The sequence below is a fragment of the Symsagittifera roscoffensis genome, chromosome 9, assembly GCF_963678635.1.
Source record: "Symsagittifera roscoffensis chromosome 9, txSymRosc1.1, whole genome shotgun sequence".
Classification (NCBI taxonomy): domain Eukaryota; kingdom Metazoa; phylum Xenacoelomorpha; order Acoela; family Convolutidae; genus Symsagittifera; species Symsagittifera roscoffensis.
Genome location: NC_087070.1, coordinates 52,705,563 through 52,727,284, shown reverse-complemented (window position 1 = coordinate 52,727,284; position 21,722 = coordinate 52,705,563). Strand labels below are relative to the sequence as shown.

General features: G+C 37.0%; 1 protein-coding gene across 2 annotated transcripts in view; it reads right to left on the bottom strand.

The window, feature by feature from the left end:
• The window catches only part of LOC134854891 (uncharacterized), a 263,671-nt gene that overhangs the window by 46,811 nt on the left and 195,138 nt on the right, over nt 1-21,722 (bottom strand). For both annotated transcript variants that reach the window (XM_063871250.1, XM_063871251.1), the window contains 2 exons: nt 11,785-11,989; nt 5,896-6,084 (listed from right to left, as the gene is read on the bottom strand). In XM_063871250.1, coding sequence (XP_063727320.1) covers nt 5,896-6,084; nt 11,785-11,989 — 394 coding nt within the window. The remainder of the gene's footprint in view (nt 1-5,895; nt 6,085-11,784; nt 11,990-21,722) is intronic.

Below are 21,722 nucleotides of genomic sequence, written 5' to 3'. Positions count from 1 at the left end.
TTCTAATGTTGTCAGTACCTAGCAAAACTTTGAGGTTCTTACCAGCTTTCAAGCATTGGCTAAAAGACTTCCCGTGATGGTAGATCTCTCGGTAGATGTGCGGCCATCACATATGTTCTGCGAGAGACTTCATCCCAAACTGGCCTGGGTGGGTCTCGTGTAGCATAGTATTAAAAGTTCCCCTGATGGTGGCTGCTACGACTAGTTTGTTGTCGACAACTAGTAGTTTATCTTTCACGTAGAGATCTTTAGCAAAGTTTTTCATGTACGCTCCGTGGATGCCCATTGGTCGATTAGTCTTTAATGTCTCAATCAAGTCCTATATCACTTTGTCTTCCCTGGTCATTAATTGAAGAAGTTTCCTTGAACAGTGGTTTTCGGGGAGTATAGGAGACATTGGTAGGTTTAAATCTGATTTATAAGTCTTGACTAGGTTCGCGTGGTCATCTGGAAGCTGGTCATTTTTGAATTTAAGGGCAATATTATGTTCTTCAGGAATGATTAAAAATGGGCCGATAATTTCCTCCATTTTCGGAACACTGAATCTCTTTTTGGATTGTGGTAAAAACTGTTTGCTCTTATGAATAAAATGTGAAAGGACCTTGTCCGAGAAAGTGATGCTCTTGAAATGAATTCAGAATTATCAAAAGGTAAGCACTTTGAAGTACAGTTTTCTGTAAGAATTAGAGAATACTCACAATTTTTTAACAACCGAGCAATACAAGATATAATAGCGACAATCATCTTGAGTTTGAAATTATCTAAAGAGCTATTTGAGCAGTCTTGACCAATCACGTCGCTTGAACTTTCTATTAACGACGGGATATTACTATTAACGAGAGTATTAGTACTTACAGCGACCGGCGGTCTATCTACAGTATTTACATCTCCAGAGTTAAAATGTGTTCTATTAAATAGGATGTTCTGAATTTTGTCGATTGAAGCGACTAAAAATGTTTCGACCTAATGAGAGGTTGGGAGGGCTTTGCTCGAAGTTAATCTAGATAAATGATCGGTATCTTTTCTTGGTAAAAAGGATATTTTAAATTTTAAAGGTAATAGTCTGTTTACCCAACGGGTGAGTCGGCTATGCATCGTCTTATTCCCGTGATTTGCCGAGAGGGCGGAGAGTAGGGCTTTATGGTCCGTTACGGTTTGGAATTCTGTTCCGTAAAGATAATTCCTGAAAAGTTCGGAGGCCCACAACACGCCCAGTAGTTTTAATTCATTTGTGGACTACTTCATTTCAGGGTTATTTAATAAACTTGATGCGAAAGCAATCGTTTTCCACTGGTCCCCTTGTAGCTGTTCTGAAGTCGCATCTAGTCCCATGTGCGAGGCGTGTGTTTTCAACAAAATTTTGAAACTAAAAAAATGGCCGTGTCGAGCAAAAAGCAAACACTGAACGTAACTTCTCCTTTAGGACTGAAAACTACACTTATCTTGTAAACCCTATAAAATAGAGTGTGTTATTTTAAAATGTTATAAAAGGACAACTGAACGAACACTTTATGATCGACCGATGGTCGTATCGAACTAAGTTAACCGGTATTTAAGTAATACCGAAGGTCATTTAAAACATCTAAAAACAAATCACAACATTTCCCACCGGAGAAAAAAAATTACTAGATCACTAACAAATTCTGTATACACCCATTTTCAACCTTAAAAGTAGGAACGAAATTTTACAAAATGCGCCATGAAAAGAATAGTACAGCAAGCAAAATAGTATCTCTAAATGAATAAGGAGGTACAAATGTACAGGGTGAACATACAGAATTTACAGTTTTACAGAAATTGAGAGAAAAATAAAATAACTTAACTTAGATTGAAAGATAAACACTAATCTACAAAGAGTACAGTAAAATGACCAATTAGGATTATAAATAAAATAAAGAACGGTCGTATTTTTTTAAGTTTTAAGAGTCAGTTAAATTGTTCATCGAAATCGTCTAATTTGGCTTTTACTTCTGAGTCAATGGTCGAGAATATTTCGCTCGATTTCTCTACTACATCTAATGTGTCGTTGATTGTCGGTTGTAATGAAGAGTGCGATCTAGAGGATGTGTTTTTAAAGAGAGACATACTTGGCGTATAATTTGGTCTGTCCGATGGGCCCGATTTCTTCGATGACCAAGTCCCGGCAACCCCCATCCAACCCCCCCATCTTCGGCAACCCTCCATCTCATTAAGACTACGAATTCATATTCGCTACAATCAATAAATCAACAAAACAATAAATCCAACGGACTTTTAAAAAATGAACTGCAATGCTATTGATTAAAGTTTGGAAAATTCCGATTACGCAAGATTACATAATTACCTTATCGCTTTAGTTCTAAAACTCGTTTACTCGACTATTCCAATTTGTAACTTAAAACACAACAGAACTAAACTTTGCAACTCCAAATGTTTTTTTTTCGGATTTTTAAAATATTAAAGCTACAACTGCTTTTTTATATTTTTTAATTCTTAATAGTAGCCTAAGAAAAATTTAAGAAAATATCAATGAAAATTGGCATTAATTAAACCAGTTTATTTGATGGATTACTTTACATGGATGGAAAACTGGTAACACCTTTTACCTTAAAAAACGCAGTTATGAAGCCTAGCCATTCTATTTCTGATTCAAAAAATGCGCACTTCCGGCCATATTGTTTTTATCTAGGATTGTCGTCTATGTAACAATTTGTGAATGGCATGTTCTTCAAGAGTGCGTCCATAACCCGTTGCGATACATTGGGCATGTCCCCCAGTCCATAAAATCCAAATAAAAACCGATACGTTCCAGTTGTTTTACCGCCTACTATAATAAAATTAAACTGTTTGCTCGTTTGATCACATAGTTTGAGTTGGCTGTAAGCGTTTTTCAGATCTAGGTTGCTGAACCAAACTTGTCCGATGGATTTCTCTGAAATTTGAAGAGCCACGTTGTCTATGAGTTCAAGAATATTTGGCAATTGGTACTTATTTTTAAAAATCTGATCGTTTAGTAATTTAGAATCTAATGCCAATTTATTTGAACCATTTGTTTTTCGTGTAATCACAATCGGGCTGATAAAGCAATATTCGTCGCACTTTTCAAGCTTTTTTATGTGACCTTCGGTCTCCATACTTTTTGGTTATTCATTTACCTCTGCAAGTACGTGAAGTGGAACGATTCTCCCTTTGGCCTGCACTGGTTTAAACGGTGAGTGGAAGTGGGTTACTTTGTGTTCGTTGGGTATTTTTCCCACTCTAGTGAATAATGCTTTGAACTCACCCGATATCTTGTCTTTTAAAGAAAGCAGACTTGTGCACTTACTCTCAAATGATGGTTGGTTGATTACCCAGATTGGCTAGGGGCATTTCTTCTATGTCACTTCTATGCCTAACTTGGGTAGGTTGCCATTCCCCAGGATGTTTTGTTCATGGCCGCCTGTTATGAAGAACGGTGTTTCTTCCCTGATCCACCCATTGGATTTTGTCCTCACTATAATCTTTCCTAGGATGTTGATCGTAGGAAATACAAGTCTTTAATCTGCTTCTCCACTGGGTAAGTTTTCAGGTTCGGGTATCTTAGTTTGATCTCGTGCAACACATTTTGTTTTTAAAAATTTACAGGGCTTGCTGAGTCTACTGATATGTTCATATTTACAATCATCTCCCAACCCAGGCTTATGTTCAGAAGTTTCTTCGTTTCTTGTCCTTTTTGTCGTAAATTGTTCTCACGCTCAGTATTGAGAAGTCGCCATCGTCGCTCTGCCCGTATTCGTTCCAGGCGTTTATCGCGTCACAAGATTCTTGATTTTCGCCCCACGAGCTTTCCGGAGAGACGTATGTACAGTTCTCAGAATTTACATAATTATCATCAACAGTATTTATAGTGGGTCGTTTGTTACGGGATTTACATAGTTTGGCGAAGTGTCCTTGGTAATTACAATTTTTACAAGTTATGTCCTTCGCTAGGCAGACGTTCAGGTGCCCTTTCGTAAATGCATTCCCACATTGCATGCACGTGTTGCTACGTTCTATATTAAGACTCAATTCCTTCTTGATCTGATTATGATTGTTAAAAGATTTAAAAGACGTTCAATTGGTCGATGATCGTACCATATTTGTCAATTGTTGATGATTAAAATATCCCTTTTCATCGATCAAAGCTTGGTTGAGTGCTTCCGTCGGACTTATAGTGACTGAAAGTAGTTTCCTTTGGGTGTCTGTGTTTCTCATATTGCAGATGAAAACATCCCCTATCCATTCCGCCTCGTCATTTTCCTTTATGTTACACGTACTCGCCAAGTCCGTTAGAGCTCCCCAGAATTGCTCGTATGATTCCCGGTCTTTCTGTTTTAGATTCAATAATTTATACCTCTCAAAGGTTGTGTTGGGCGGTTTGTCGAAAGCTGCGTCAAGTAGGGTCCAGAACTCTGTGAAGGAGATGGTTAAAATCTTGACCCTTGGGATCTTTTGCGTGAAGACTCTTTTTCCTCCGCTCCCTAGAGCTAGAAATAAAATTGAACGCAGTTTCTTATCTGCCTCCGTTCGTCTCATTCCGTTAAACTTTCTTTTCTCCTCGTTGATACGCTTTTCTTCGGGGGTTTCGTACTGTATCATTGCGTTTCTATTCCTTGTCTCTCTGCTAGCTCTGTCCGTGTCCGACTCGCTTCCTGTAACTTGTTCCAAAATGGGGATTTGCGTTTCTGGAACCTCTGGTCCGTGTAGTCTCTCTATGTCCTGATTTTCCTTTGCAATAATCGCCAATTGAAATTGGTCGCTCCATTGGGTCCAGGCATGAGGTGGCTCTAAGGAGTGGTTAGGCCAGAAGGTGGGATTCCTCGCACGTTCGAATCATTAGACTGCGCCATTATAAAGTATTCTAATTCTAAGAGCTATGTACAACTAATGTACAGTAACTTAAAAAGATAAAACGGATAAAATGGAGTGTATTAATTCAAAACGTTTTAAAAGGACAACTGAACGAACACTCTATCAACTAAGTTAACTGGTATATAATTAATACCGAAGGTCATTTAAAACAGCTAAAAACAAATCACAACATCACGCAAAACCAGGTACCTTGATTAATGATCTGAATGGATTGAGTATTATATCAAATCAAAGCCCTTTCAGTTGTGATTCGAAAGACGTTTAATACTTTTCGAAAATCTGAAAAAAAGTTTAAAAAATTCAGATTAGACATTAAGTCTGACTTCGAGCGAAAATAGCAAGCGAGCAGGCTTCTTATAGGAGGACAAGCAGGTCGTGAAATTTTTACTCAAGTCCAGAAAAGATGACAAAACTCCAGTAAAAATAGGTGTAAATGATTTTTTATCGCCATCTTGAAAACAAAATACATGAACTCAAAAAAATCTAAAAAAGAAGAAAAAGTTCAGAAACAATGTGTAATTTTTCATCAGTTTTGAAAGAAAACTGCAATACAAAACACCTGTTGAGCTATGGCTAGGAATATGTCTAAGATTTAGGCTTTTTTCAGATCTTTTTACCACACCAAGCCCAAAAAACGACAATATTTTGGAAAAAAATGAAAAACTATTTCAAATATTTCTTATAAACATGGCCGGAATTTTCTGTGGTACTTTCTTGCAATTTTTTTGGTAAAAGCTTTTTTTAAGCACGCGTTTTTTGAAAATATTGCCTGTAGCACACAAAATTTGGACAAAATAAAGCCTTTTTAGTTATTTAGGAGTTTGTCTTCCTTTTATCAGAAGGAAAGGAGCTCAGGCCAAAAAGAACTCAAAAACCAAATTGCTAAAAAAATCAGTTTGAGCCTGAACAAACTTTAAAACTTTTACTGAAAAAAGACGATAAAAAATCACGCCCTATGTAAGAGTGTGAACTACGTTCATGGACTCTTAATCAGACTGAACAAATTAGTTGCAACTGAACACACACCTGCGTCCTTATAAGGCAAATCATTAAGAGTGACGTTCTCGATCTTCTCCTCGTGGTCTTGTGAGCCGTCGTGGTATCTGTAGATGTTGAACATGATGTCATCACTGTGCTCTCCGAATGTCTCCCAGGTGATCTCGATCTCAGTCTGCGACACAGGAGTCGTCTCCACTTGCACCACCGGGTGAGCGCCTAATTTCACAAGAAAGTCAGAAGAGCAGGAAACTAAGCTGCAGTTTCTGAACTTTAAAATAAAGCCCTGTTTTTCCACTAAAGCTCGGGCAATTTGATACAGCTTCTGCACTTTATGCTACAGGTTATAAGCACTTGGAAATAGAGCCTTGTTTTAGAGCCCAGAAAGCATGTTTTTCCCAATCTGAGAAGTTTGTATCAATGAACAAATTTTTCAGTTCGTTGGAAAACCCTAAAACTAAAATTCACTTTTGAAATTGAAAATCAATTTCGGCTTGTTTTTACCGTAACTTTCAAGTTCAATTCAAACTCATTCGCTGAAAGAAATGAAAAAATCAAGCCTCAAACAGCAAAATATCAAACAAAAAACAAAACGCGACCCCTATTAGCGTCTTCACTACGTTCTAAACACTAAAAAACTAAAGAACTTTTATAAATTCATCTCGGTTTATCTCAACTAGAAATCATCCAGACCAAATCATTGCATGAAAAAAAAACACCCACTAGAATTGGCAAGGAAAAAATCGCAAGAAATAAAAAAACATAGCCCGTAGCAATGAAACAAAGAAAAACAGCAACTAAGCCGGTAGTTATTTAGCAGACACCCGTTTAGCCAAAAAGTCATCAGAAATTCAACTTCTTGAAAAAAACTTCACTTCCTTTCAAAGAACGCACACATGCAAAATGACGCAATTAAATTTCAATATAACTTCAAAAATAGAATTTTGGGAACATTTTCAAGCAATATTTCCTTTAAAAAATTTAAAGACCCAATAAGAAAACTTGAAACTGTTTTGAGGTCTAATTAATAGGCTACGCTACGCACTTATCGCAAAAAAAATTAACACCGCACAAAAATCATAATCCTAACCTGGCCAAAACTTTCATAAACTGAAACCCTTGTGAATTTCATGTAAAACAATCACAGATATAACTTAAAATATCTTTCAAAACCTGAACTCAAAACTTAATTGAAATTCAGAATGTAAAAAAAACAGAAAACAATTATTTCTGACAGAAACTTAGTTAAGTGATACTGATAATCTAAAAATGTACAAAATAACCGGCTTCAACTAAATAATAGCCAAAAATAGACCTACAAGAGGAGGAGGAACAATGACACAATTGAATGATCAAATTATTTTAGTAGTCCAAGGGAGGTTAGTTTACCTGTACCAATAGGTGTTTTTTTTTCGAATTCTCAGGGAAAAGACTCATCACTGTAGACTGAAACGTACCACTTAGGTATGATTTTGAAAATGTAGAAAAACTATGCAACGAAATGGAACGTTTAATAAAATACGAAATACCAGTCTTTGTGTAAACTGAATTAACTGGCTATATCGTATTTAAATCCAATCAGCGATAACAGTTTTGAATTCCAAAAATTATCTGCCATTAGAATCAGCAGCATCCTAAAAACGAGAATTGACCGTTTTACAAGTAAGGAATAATACAGTAAGGAATCGTAAGAAGTAAACACCGCACAAAAATTGTAATCCTAATCTAGCCAAAATTTTTATGAACTGAAACCCCGTGAGTTTCATGAAAGGAATCACAGGTATCATTTAAATTATCTTTCAAAACTTGAGCTCAAAACTTAATTGAATTTGAGAAAATATAAAAACAGCGTCAAAAAAAAACATTTCTTACAGAAACTTAGTGAGGTGATACTGATAATCTAAAAATGTACCAAATAACCTGATTCAACTCAATAATAGCCAAAAAAGACCTACAAAAGGAGGAGGAACAAGAATGCAATTGAATGATCAAGTTATTCTAGTAGTCCAAATGGAGGTTAGTTTACCTGAAAAAGGTGTATTTTTTAGTTCTCAGGGAAAAGACTTATCTCTGTAGACTGATAGGCACCACTCACTGGGTACATCCTATTTAAATGCAATCAGCGCTAACAGTTTAAAATTCTGAAATTAATCTGCCATTAGAATCAGCAACATCAAAAAATGATAGTCTTACAGTAAGGAATATTGATTTTCTTACCAGTAACAAACTTGAGAGTGAATGTTTTTCTGATCATTGTCCAAGCTGAATGAAAATTGAAAACCACTTGCTAACGAGAGCTATGAAGCCCCTTCTAACGCGCTGCGTCCTTTTTGTTGTAACAAAAAGGTAACAGCGAAATTCTAGCAGCCTCAAAAGTGAATCGAAAAGTTTCGCATTTTGTGAATCTGGCCAATTTTGATATCGCTTATGATGAATTTCAGAAATATCTGCACCAAATAATTTTGCTCATTTTTAAAACTCCATAAAAAGATGAAAGCAAACGCACCATGGTTCAAAAGAAGTCTAATAAAAGCTAACATTAACAAATATCAGTTACTTATTTTGTGGAAGTGTGATAAAGATAACAGAGTTAAACTGAATGGGTTCACTGGTGAACAAATGAAGTCAAAACATTGTTAGGAAAGATAAAAAAATCATCTATTACAAAACATTTAAAAATTGCATAAGAAACTCGAAATAGGTATTTAAATTTTTAAATGAATCAATCAAAAAAAAGCGAGAGTATCTGCAGTTTCTGCCATTAATCACAAATGAAAAAACACCTAGTATGCTAGTGAATTAGCTAATACCTCATTGAGTTTGTTTTCTTTATTGGGACAAAGCTGGCAGATAATGTTGAAAATGTTGATAAAAATTTCAATTTTCAAAGTGGTCAATTTATCTTGCTGATAGTTCGTTGCATGAAAAAACCAGTATTATTCAGGCACTCAAACCAAAACAAATTTGCGAAATTGATGAAAAAAGCGATACCAATCCACCATTCAAAACAGGATTGTTTCGTTATTCACTTAAGTATGCAAAAGATTGTCTCTTCATAACTTTGAGAGCAAAAGGGATTTGAACCATTTCCGACCATTATCGTTGCTCACAAGCTGCAATTAAAAAAATTGAAAATGTAATGCCTATTAGATTTTAAAAAACTCGAAAAATTCTACTTGCTCTATGAACGCCAATTTGAGTTTTGTCAAAAATATGCCACAGTAGCTGCCTTAGCTGAATTGAATAAGCGCTTAAGGCTCCGTTTTGATACAAATTTAAAACACAGTTTTCTCATTGATTTGAAAAAAAACCTTCCATACGCCTGATCACAAAATCTTGATTTCTAAATGAGGAAACCATTTGGACTCAAAGCAAATGTAAAAATTCTGTTCATAATTATTTATCTGAAAGATATCAATGCGTGTACGTCAACGATGCCCCATTTGATTGGTTATTTACTGCCACAGGTGTTCCACGGGGCTCGATACTGGGCCCCTTTTGTTTTAAATTAATATCTATGGTATGAATTTTGCAGCCATTAGTGCTAATGTCTTTCTTTTGCCGATGGTACTGATGAGACTTCCAACAATCCAAACCCAGTAGACTTTCAGCTAGACTTCTGCGAATTTTTCTTGTTGAATTGCAACAATCTAACTTAAAACTCTGATGAAAACTTTTTTGATTAATTTCGATAAAAATAGAAGTGATTTTAAGCTTATTATAAAGTCAATCAAACAGTTATCGACAATAGAATTCCTACTGTTCATGAGCTCTACGTGTATGTTATTCTAAAACGTTATTTCGTTCCTTGACTCAACGAAATCAGACAACTTCTTTGAATTCCATGTTTTCTTTAAAAACTTAGGATAGTAATAAAAGAAAATCGAGTTCTCGTACTTATGATTTTCCATTCGGTAACAAAAAGAAAGTCAAGCTCATTGGCACATAGAAATTACTTTAATGACACTTTCAAAATAAGTTATTTAAAACGTCAATAATCTACTTCCTGAAAAAATTTAGTATAAGTGCGATGATGAAGAAACTTTGTTCTTTAAAACAAATAAATATAATTACATACGTGGCAGTTGTGATCTTGTGCATAGAAAATGTCAGCAAATTTTTCCCATAAAAAGAACAAAATTGAAATCTTTGATTAAAAGCTGTCAGAAGTTTCTCTGTGGTTGCGAATCTATCCAGAAAATATCGCCGTATTATTCTTCTTAGTCTTCCAGGAATTGCGTTTTTCATGACATTTAGGTGATTTTTCAAACAATTAATTTTTTCAAATTTTTAAGATCTTTAAGAACTTTCGAATTGTGAAAAAAAAATACATGGCTTTACATTACGAGGCGAAACTGTGCACTGGATAGATGCACAAGTTTGTGTCTGTATTTTCCTGGATTCCAGAGACAAATCATTAAACTTGTTCCAAAATGTAGGTGGTTTCCACTTACAAATGTTTCGTGGATACCGCTTACAAATACCTGTAACGTAGATTTTGTCGGCACATTTGTTTTGGTGCGGATTCCGCAACAAGCTAATTTAGCTTGTTGTTTTGGATTCCGGAACTAAACGTGGATTCCACAAAATGTAAATTCCACTGTGGATTCTGTTTACAATTTGCGGATTCCACTTATATTTTGCGGAATCCACTTACAATTTGCGGATTCCACTTACAGTTTGCGGATTCCGCTTACAGTTGCGGATTCCACAAGACCTCAATTCAGCTACACACATGTCTCATTATTTGTTGGTGGATTCCACAAAATGTTCTTGATTCCGCAAATACACTTGCGGATTCCGCAAATTCGCTTACTTTTGGAGCAATTTTGAGCGGTACATTGTTTCAGGTTACTGTTTTTGGAATCCAAAAGAGCAAAGAAGATAAAAAAGTAGCAATGTTGCGGATTCCGCAACAAATCTGATTTTGGCCTGTTGCAGAATCCGTTTACAAGACACAAAATGCACAGTTTGACCTCGTAATGTAAAGCATTTGAGTTTCGGGAACAATTTATGAGTGACATTTCTTAGTATATTTAAATAAACTTGGAAAAACTGCATCAACTGCTAAAGTTTTTTTTTGCGCCGAGAAATCTGAAAAAAAAATCCACTTGCAAAACACTTGTCAACCACGTTTTTTGTCACCTTAGCACTTTTTCTGATTAATAGTGGATACGGGTTGAGCTCACAATGAAAATTAGCGATAAAAATGGGAAAAAAGCGTTTCTCATCGATCAAAATGAGCAAAAAAATGCGGATCGAACCCCTATTCGCCAGATTTCTAGACATGTATGCTACCTCCAAGCTATCAATCCTTATAAAATTAAGGTTAAAAGGCTTATCAACTAAAACTCTCAATTGAAAGCCACGAAAGTGAATTAAAATTTCTTAAGTTTTAGCGATGATTTTCTACGGAATCATTACTGAAATAGCTCTGAAGAATCGCAGGTTTATCTATGAAACAAACTCTGAATTGTACATGAGTCAGCGCTGGAAAATAGCGATCACTGGAATACTACAAAACAGCGATAATTACCGGTGAGACTTCAACCCGGGGAGTTTGTTTTCCTTTTAACAAAGGAGATGAGGTGAACTTAAAAGTCAAAATGTCAAACCGCGAAAAAAATTTGAACGTGATAATTTTCTGACTTTTAGCTTCAAAAAACAAATATATAGGAGTATTCACTACGGTCGTCGACTGATAGTCAAAGTTGCCAATAATCAAAATTATGAGCCTTAATTTAAAGTACACAGATCAATTTTAAAAATTGAGCGTGAGAGAATAAAGGGTCATAAAAGCAAAAGCAGGACCAAAATATTCCCAGGAATGTTTCAAAATATACATTAGCCCAAAACAAGAATTTCTTAGTACTAAAACACATGACTATCGGTGAAGATAGAAACATGCCAAAAGTTGACCTGTGACGGCTGTTGAGGTTATAGGATCACTGTAGAAGGTAGTGTTCACTGCATCACTTCCGATTTCCTTCACTTCACACACCTTGAATGACCTGGCCTTCACAGTGTAAGAGCTCCCAGAGTCTAGGTTGTCAAAGCTCTTTCTCGGCTCCTCGTACGCCCAATCGTTTCCATAAATTGAATGGTAGACAATATCAAAATAATTCTAAACAGAACAAACCTTAATTGATTTATCTTGCAATGCGTTTCTTAGGTTTCGTCGGTAGCTTTAATTGGTATTTGGAATTCACTTATTAATTTCAATGAAAGGGATTTTAAGATTAAGACAATTTATCCACAAGGAAAAAGAGCAACATACGAGCTGTTCAGCTCTTCACGGAGGAGTGCTATTGGGCACCAGTTCAGCTGCTTCACCCTTAAGCAACGTGCTTTTCAAACTTAAAACTGATCTTTAGTGCTCGTTTTTCAAACTTCAATTTTATGCAAAACCTAATTTTAACTTTTGTGCTCATTCTTCATCTTTTCGGAGCGGAAAATGCGAAAGATTCTTATTTGCCCATACATTTTCAGTAGAAAAATGCGATATTCGTAATTTCCGCGAAACACCACTTTGAGACATTCGTCGCCATAATACCGATTTTACTGTTCCGACTTTCGAAGATGATGCGGAATATCTATGCTTGGTGTGGTTTTTGTTCCGACTTTCGAAGAAAGTGAAGAAGGTTATGCTTGGTGTGGTTCTTTTTTCATTTCAGTCAATTTTCGACATGTTAACTGACTGTTTTGACGGAATTTGTTATACCAACTGAAAGATATTGTTATTTTTAAATGAATTTAAAAAAGATAATTTCCTTGTGATTTTTTTTTCGTAAAGTTACGGGCGTTTAAAAGTTTCTAATTTGGCCGATTTGCAATAATTAAAAAGCGATATAATGAGTACTTATAACACGCGTAAGAAGTAAATTAATGCGACCCTAATTGAATTGAGGCAAGCAATTTAATCATAATATCACAATACGAGACGCTAAAGATGCCCTTAAAATTTTACATGGGGGGATAAAATGAAGAACAGACAAATTTTCTTTTTTTTTCAAACATTTAGTCAACCATTCAAAAAAAAATCATTTCAATTGACCTTAAGTGCAGTCGGAACAATCAGGGCTTTGCCCTGTTATACGAGCAGTCTTGTTGTTCGAACTGTCAATTAACGGAATACTTGCGCTCGGGGTGGTTTTTTCTTCAGACAATTTTCAACTTTTAAACTAGCCATTTTAAATATCATTCAAAAGGTATTGTTGTCCTGAGCTTAAATTTGAAAAGATATTTTACCTGTGATCATTTTTCGTAAAGTTTAAAGATTGACTTTTTGGCAAATTTGGGACAATTAACGCGCGATATAATTCGCGCTATTAACGTGTAGGCAGAGATTCACTCCGTCTTCGAATCATTCCATTTTGATTAAAGAAAGCTTATTCGCTGAAATTAAATTGTTACTAGGAGCCACATTAATCGCTTTGTACTTTATTTGGCGTGTGAGGGGATGATTTTCACAAAATCCAAAATTTAACAAGACTACTCGTATCAAGGCGAAGCCATGAATATTCCGACTGCTTTTAAAGTCTTTGGAGCAGTAATAACGTTTAAAAAATGTTTTTAAAAATGGTTCTTTATTAATTTAAAACTTTTTGTGAAAATCATCCCCCCACATGCCATAAAAAGTACAACGTGATAGATTTCGCTAATTTTACAAACCAATTATGGCAAATAAGCTTTCTTTAATCAAACTGGAACGATTTTTAAGACGGAGTGAATCTCCGCCTACACGTTAAAAACGCGAATTATATCGCGCGTTAATTGTCCTAAATTGACCAAAATGTCAATCTTTAAACCCCTATAACTTTTCGAAAAATGATCACAAGTTAAAAACTTTTCAAATTTAAGCTCAAGACAACAATAATTTTTGAATGATATTAAAAACTTCCGTCAAAAATGACTATTTAAAAGTGGAATTGTGTCTGAAGAAAAAACCACCCGGAGCACAAATATTCCGTTACTTGTGTTACAAAAGTCGGAACAAAAAAATCATTTCATTTATTACATTTAATGTTTTCATATCATTACATTTTCATAGATCTTAAAAGGCCGTCGGAAAATTCAAGGTTTCGCCTTGATACGAGCAGTCTTGTTATTCCGAATTTCGATACGAAAGTAACGGAATATTTGTGCTCGGGGTGGGTTCTTTTTTCTTCAGAAAAATTTCGACTTTTTGACTGGCCGTTTATGACAGAATTTTTTTTATTCGAAAAATATTGTTGTCCTGAGCTCAAATTTGAAAAGATATTTCACCTGTGATCAATTTTCGTAAGGTTACGGGGGTTTGAAGACTGCCATTTTGGCCAATTTGCGACACTTAACGCGCGATATATTTCGCGCTATTAACGCGTAAGCGGAGAGTTAATCCGACTTAGACATCGTTCCAAAATGGCTGAAAGAAGCTTATTTGTCATAATTAATTGTTACAAGGAGCGAAATCTATCCTTTCGTATTTTATATGACGTGTGATGCTTATCATAAAAAAAATTCAAATTTTAGAAAAAATTTTTTCATTTAGTTTTATTTAATTTAAATTTTGAAATGTGATTACTGCTCCATAAACCTTAAAAGGCAGTCGGAACATTCAGGGCTTCGCCCTGATACGAGCGGTCTTGTTTGGGTTTGTATTTTCTGTTGCATGTTTTCATATGCACTGAACTAATTTTGCATGTTTTCCAGCTAAACACTTGTGTTTAGACGAATTTTGAACTGTTCGGTATGTTGATATACAATATAGCCAAAATATTCAACAAGAAACAATTTGAAGTTATGGCAATAATCCACTAGATGGTTGAAGCATGTTCTAGTGGAAAAACTAGCGCGCATGATACTTTTTCTTGCATCACGCAACTTGACGCTAGAGGAAATTTGAAAATATGTTGTATGTATTTTGATACACAAGTCTCGTTCAAGCTTCAGGCAACTAATAAATATTATAACAAAACCTCGATTACAGCAAAAAAAAACTATAGATCTATGATCTATCTGCCTTTAGATCTGTTTATTTGATATTTGATGATCGGCCAAAATTTGTCGCTCGTATAATCCACCAAATCACAGCCAGTGCATAAAACCAGCATTAAAATTATTCCAATACCTCCAATCCCTTAACGAGGAATATACTCTGCAGGTTTGGTACAGCGACAGCACTACAAAACCCAATATCGCAGAACCTAGTTATATTTTATTTAACGATTATTATATATAACGATTATTATTATATAATATTTTACGATTCAGTTGTAAAAATTATCATTGAAGAAGCAGATGTTGAAGCCAACAAATACCACAAGCCTTTAAAAACATCTCCTTCGAACGAGTCAAAAACAACGCTTAGATAACATTGTATTTTGTAGCTACTGCCGTACAGAAACCGAGATGTTAAGAAGCTGTTGAAATTTTCAAGGTTCTAGCCCAGTTGCAATTGTCTTCTCGAAAAATCTTATTTCTGGTTATCTTAACCAGTGCATGTAACGCCTTGTGACAACCACAGAAACTTCTAGTAACTCAAACTGTAAAACAGTGATTGTTAATTGTTTAACTCAGAATTTCTACTATTTAAGATCCCTTTGTTTTAGCTCAAATCTACCGGCTTAGTTCAATACACGTGCACCTCGATCTCGATCGTGCACCTCTCAGACACATGATACAGGATCGAGTGATGGCCATGCTCAATCGGTTCCTCAGCCAGCTTGTTGTGATAGGGCGTGGAATGTCGAGTTTTTCTGATAGTAGGGTGGCAAGTCGTTTCACTAGTGCTTGTGTGGCAGGAGCCTGACCCCCAGAGGTTGATGAAACTATTGGGCAGAACGAACGACGCACCTTCAATTTCGAGCACTCGCGATTCGTAATTCCTCCTTTTTTATATGTCTCCTCTTCCTGTCTTCTTTTATATCGGCACTTATGGCCTTGACAATAAATAGATAACAATATAAGAACAAAGTACATAGCATCAAAAATGCTGCAACTGGCGTAGCAAAGACTATGCATGCGCTCACGGATACTACAACCTCAGTACTGGATTCTACCGAGGACCAAAAAATTTTTATCAAATTACTATAAATAAAATTTTAATAGAAAAAATAGGAGTGTTTTAGTTTTATAGAATGAGACGTCCCAATCTTGTTTCCGTCGGTTTTTCAGTTTGCGTTTGAAAATTAGCTAACATGAATCTGTGATGATTAGCAATATCAGAATCTGTGATTTCTTTTACGGAGTGTGTTATTGGGCTCCCGAGTCTTTAAGTTCCTTGGTTCTTGTTTGAACTGTTGCTGCGTCTGACTTTAGAACCTGTTGAGACCCTACGCTAGATTCGTCCGAGTGTAGGTGGGGTGTTAAGTCCGACAGCACTGGAATTTTCTGATTCCTCTGTTTTTAGGACCTGATACCCAAGTTTCTGCCATTTTTCGGGAGCCATGTCTTAAGTTTGAAAGGTATTTAATATGGTGTTTAGAGAAGTCTCTCTGTCTATCTTCTTTAAATTTTGTAAGCTGCTGTAATTTTTCGTCCAGGAACTGCTCGGTTCATCGCTATCTCTCGGCCTTTTTGTTTCAGGCATCTTGGACTGGTTTTTTTAAGACGGTGCCGCGGCAGCTTTATTCTTCTTTTTTTCTTGATTAGTTTTTTTTCGGTTTAAGCTGAATGGCAACTTCTTTCTGTGATTTTGTTCCCACCGATGCTGGTCTCCCCTTGTTACCTTTTGCTCTTTTGACGGCCAGGTTAAGGTCACCTCCTACTACGTTTCTTTTGATGTCACTATTGTGTTTTTAGTTTGAAACTTCTCTTCGAGTAAGTCCTATTCCGTCTTGATGCTGTTGCAGCGTATGTGCCTATGAGTCAATCTGCAGCGGGGGTTCAATCTTTTGGCGCTGGTGTTTGCGTTTCGATTCTCCGAGGGGTATTAATTACTTAACGTTTTGATCCCTTTTGGCCACGAATTCCGGTCCTGAAACCAAAAATTTAGCCCTATCTATATCGCTTTTACGGCAAATGGAAACCTCTGCTGTCTTGCAATCGTAGGAGTTTCCGACACAACGCTATTCTCTAAAGGGTTCGTTAGTGCCTTTCAACTATTTGTAACCCCATTTTTTTGCAGTAGGTGTGGAAAAAGATCTGATTTTGGCGGTCTTCAATAAACCCTTTCTCGCATGAATACAGTAACTTGCTATGTAGCTCCGGGTTTATAGCTCTTGTTTCGTTCACAATTTTTCTGCGATCATTTTCGGATGAATATTTTTTCTCGGCGTTCCGCTTTGCGCTAGCCTCCAGTAATGTCTTGAGTGTCCGTGCCCTTTCTCTGTCACGCGCTGATGATATCGTCTGCTTAAGCAGCGGGCTCACTTCTCGACTATTTTGTCTTTTCCGTACAATTTTCAGATTTTCGCGTGATTAGTCGATACGTCTTCTTAGTTGAATGGCAGCTCTCCAGATGCTGTTTATCCAAACGTTCAGAATTTGATAAAAATTTATCTCTTGTATAAATGGTGATTACTGAATGGTGTTTTGTTTTTTCCATCTTAGGTCGCGGGTGATTCGGCAAAGGCAGACATTTATCGACGATACGTTTTCTTCTAACAACATAACACCGATTCTTCTTTTAAATGTCTGTGTAGTCCTTTCTTCTAGTCCACAACCACGGTGAACGCCCACCGGACAGAATTTGTTTTCAATGTTATTGTCGAAACAGAATGTTTTTCTCGCTTTTCACTGAAACCTCAAAAAGTGGTCTGTTTTTGTTTAGTCTGGTTTTCCATGTTTGTAAATGTACGAGCGTACAAATTTTATTGAAGTTTTTATCCCGTTGACTTTGTAACTTTGACTGAGGAAAAATTTGAATATCTAACAACTTTTACTAGCAAGTAGATCTTTTTCCGTTCAAGATCTTCTGAGGGACCCGAATAGTCTAATTGGACTTCTTAGCCCAAATGCGTGAGCAGTGGAAGAGGTTTTGCAGAATTTTTCGGAATGACAAATTTAGCATTTTTACCATACCTTGTACACTTTTTACATTCTTCACGTAAGTTGCTGATGTCTTTGTGCATGTGAGGCCACCAAAATTAATTTTGGGACGGCAAGTATGGCTTACTGACCCGGTTGACTTCTATCGATTCTCTTTATTACGGTGGGTCTAAGTTGGCCAGAGACTGCTAAGCAGTTATTGACCAGTATTCAGTCTTCGATGACTGACATTTGGTTCTACCGCGGATTCGTATATGGGCTCATTAGCTAGAATACCTGACAATCATTTCTTTCGAGGACCCGACATAGGAGGTCCATCCATACATCCTCATTAATTAGCTCCACTAGCAAGTTCTTATCGTACAGTTTCGATAGGCTGAAGAGTCCGACAGCTCCGAGCTACTCTGTTTTCTTGAAATCCTTCCTCCTGGAACTGTGGCTCACTCGTCTACTTTGTTGCCACACACTGAACTCTGGGCTGCACTCGTTGTCCTCTGCATTCAAGTCTATTTGGACAATGGTTTTTTCTCTGTATCGATACTCTCTCCTCTGTTGTTTGGGCTTTGCTGTACAACTTCTGTAGTCGCTTGCAGCTTTAGCAGATTCCCAGGGTGGCATCTGCATCTCTGCTAACTAGGTCCCGGGCTGACAACAAGTTCGTTTGTCCTGTGGTATCTTACTTCCATGTTACTGCTCGTGCAGGTTCTTCATCTGAACTCTCAGATTCTGATCTGCTCACTGCGCCTCTTGATTTTTCGTGTTCCTTGATCTGTTGTTTCGGTCACCTCTTCCTCTGCAACACTTCCTCTTTCTTCTGACTTTTTCTTCTTCTCAATCCTGGCAGTTTTTTTTCTTGCTTTTTCGCTATCCATTTCTTCGTCTTTTTGAGTAATTTTTTGTCTTATTGAGTTAACCGACTGAATTGAACTACAGAATATACATAAACTGTAATGTTGCAATTTCGTGAGTTAAAAACAGTTTCGTTCCGGTCAAGTTTTGCTCGTTTTGGACCGTTTTGGTTGCTATAGCAACCGTGAGATTTCTTAAAACGTTCACCTGTTGCAATTTCAAGCTCTGAATACTCAAGAAGTTCTTCCTTCCGGCCGAGCGTTGCTGTATCGCTTAGTCGACTGTTAAGCAATCAAGACCTCTTTTTACGAATTTATATCTAGCACAGACTCCGGCCACATCTCGACAATTAAACGACAAAATACATGTCCTTGTTTGGTGTGGGTACTATTTCAAATTGGTATGGTATTAACATATCTACCCAGGGAGTTAGCCGCGATTGATAGATTTTGTCTGAGCGATTTCCCTCTAAAGACGATGTTAAGGCTTCAAGATTAAATATAATTACGAACTCTTTGTCTAACAAATAATGTTTAAACCGATCCACCGACCACACATCTACAAGCAGTTGCAATGCATTTGTCGAGTTTTTTTCTTGTATGTTCAAATAACGAGAAAAAAATGAGATAGGAATCCAATCCCTCTCTCGCAATCTTTTCTCAAGAGACGCTCCTAACGCGCTATGGCTTGCGTCACAATTGACCCGTGTGTTTTAGAGGTATCTTAAAAAAATAAATTTAATTTGGTTAATTCGCAACTGAATTTTTTATCTCCTCGAACATCGCAGAGTGTTCTTTTCACATTTCCAATTGTATCACCGATATTTTATTTTTTTTTTTCTCAGTTTTTACTTTTTCATTCTCCATTCGGAGCAGTGGGCAAAACTGCGACGTTTTTTCCGTCAAAATTGATGCATTTTGAAAGAACTGAGACAAATGGTTTATGCTACCCAAGAATGATCTAAGTTGTTTTAGTGACTTCGGGTGGTTCAGTTTTCAATATTGCCTCTGTTTTTGTAATTTTAGGTGTTATGCCGCTTTTTGACAACTTATGTCCTAGCCAATCCACCTCATTCATGACAAAAAAAACTGATTTCGAGATTTCTAGGGATAGATTTTTTCTATCCAAAATTTCCAACACGTTCGTCACAAACTCTTTATGCTCGGTTTCACTTGCTTTTGATGCTATGGGTATATCAAATAAAAAACGTATTCTTCGCGCTTTTTATCTGTTTAGAATATCTATCTATTGCGACCAGCCAGTATATTTTTTTCCTTTCTTATCTTCTAGAGTGCCCGCGTAGTCCAGTTGTATTTCATGACCTAGCTGCGTTAGCAGCGAAAGAGGTTTACTAGCGTTTTTGGGTATGATGTACTTAGCGTTCTTACCGTAGCGAGTGCAGCCCCTGCATTCCTCTGCTAGGTTGACAATGTCCTTGTGCATGTGAGGCCACCACAGGTACCTCGAAACATCTAGCATTGCTTCTTCACCTGGGTGATCACGATGAATCCGCTTCAAGACTGCTTGTCGCAACTGCCCTGGGACCACCAGCCTGTTGTCCACTAGTATGCAGTCATCCACCACCGAAAATTGGTGCCAGAGTGGATTCGTGTACGGTCTCATGAGTTCGAAGCTATGAAGGTCGTTTCTCTCTATCTCTCGGCGGAGTCTGTCCATCCAAGTATCTTCCGTAATTAACTCCGCCAGCAGATTTCTATCGAATAACTTTGTTAGGTTACTTAAACTCGCGTCCTCGATTTGCTCTGCTCGACGGAATTTATCATATCTAGATTTATGGTTGATCCGTTTCCCCCCGATCACGCTGACTTCTGGGCTTTCTGATGGGCTTTCCGCGGTCAGGTCCACTTCAACTATCTGTGACCTTTTGCTTTCGGAACCATCGTTTGCTTCCTGTTCTTGTAGTGTCCTGCTTTGCATTACTAACTGAGCTTTCAGTTTCAACATGTTTTCCGGGTTGTCCTTTCTTTCTGCTCCCATGAGGTCCCAGAATGAAACTAGCTTCTGCACTGGTGGGCTAGCGGATGATGCTCCTGTATCTTTGTTAGATTTTACGTACCTATCCATCGCTCGCCACTCGATATGTGGTATATCCGAGCCGAGCTGTCAGAGTCCTGTCTACTGCACAATCCTCTCTTCACCATTCGTGTTCGTGAAAATGTTGTCTCCGTCACCTGCTCTGTCATTTCTTCCCTTTCTTTGTCTTGTCTTCTATTTGCAATCTTCACCGCCTTTCTCGCTTTTCCTTTCCCCGACTGATTTCTTTCCATTTCCGACTTTTTCTCTGATTGACTTTTTGAATAATTTTTGCAATTTTCTATATCTGAAAATTTAGCTGACTGTTTACTACGAGAAATCATGTTTAGAATGTTTTGTTTGGCTTTTGGGAGACGTGAGTTTTGACCGTTTTCGTTCCGATCGAGCTTTGTTCGGTTTTGAACAAATTGGTTGCTATAGCAACCCCGCGATGAGTCGTCTTTACCGCGGCTAATATTGTTTTTTTTTCAAGAATGTTCTAGAATATTTACATTGAGGTTGCGGTGTTTATTGTTTAGCCGACTGTTCAAACGATTCTGGCCATGGTTCGCCATTTAGTTCCCTTGAAAGATAATCAACGATACCCATGTCCTTTCCCGGTATGTGAAATAACTTTAAGCGATATCGTAGTAATCTGTGTACCCACCTAGTGAGCCTAGATTGATAAGTTTTGTTCGATTTTTTTCCCCAAACGCGGATGTTAGAGCTTTATGGTATGTTGCTATAATAAATTCTTTACCTAGTAGATAATGTTTCACTAGATCTACCGACCATACTACAGCAAGCAGTTCTAACTCATTTGTGGAGAATTTTTTTCTTGGGTATATAGGTAACGCGAGGCGAATGATATCGGTACCCATTCATTTTGTTCTGTTTTCTGTTCGAGGGTTGCACTGAGACCATTATGGCTTGCGTCACATTTTACCCGAGTTTCTCTGTTGGGGTTCTAATAGTTGATTTAAGCAAGGTTTGCAACTGCGTTT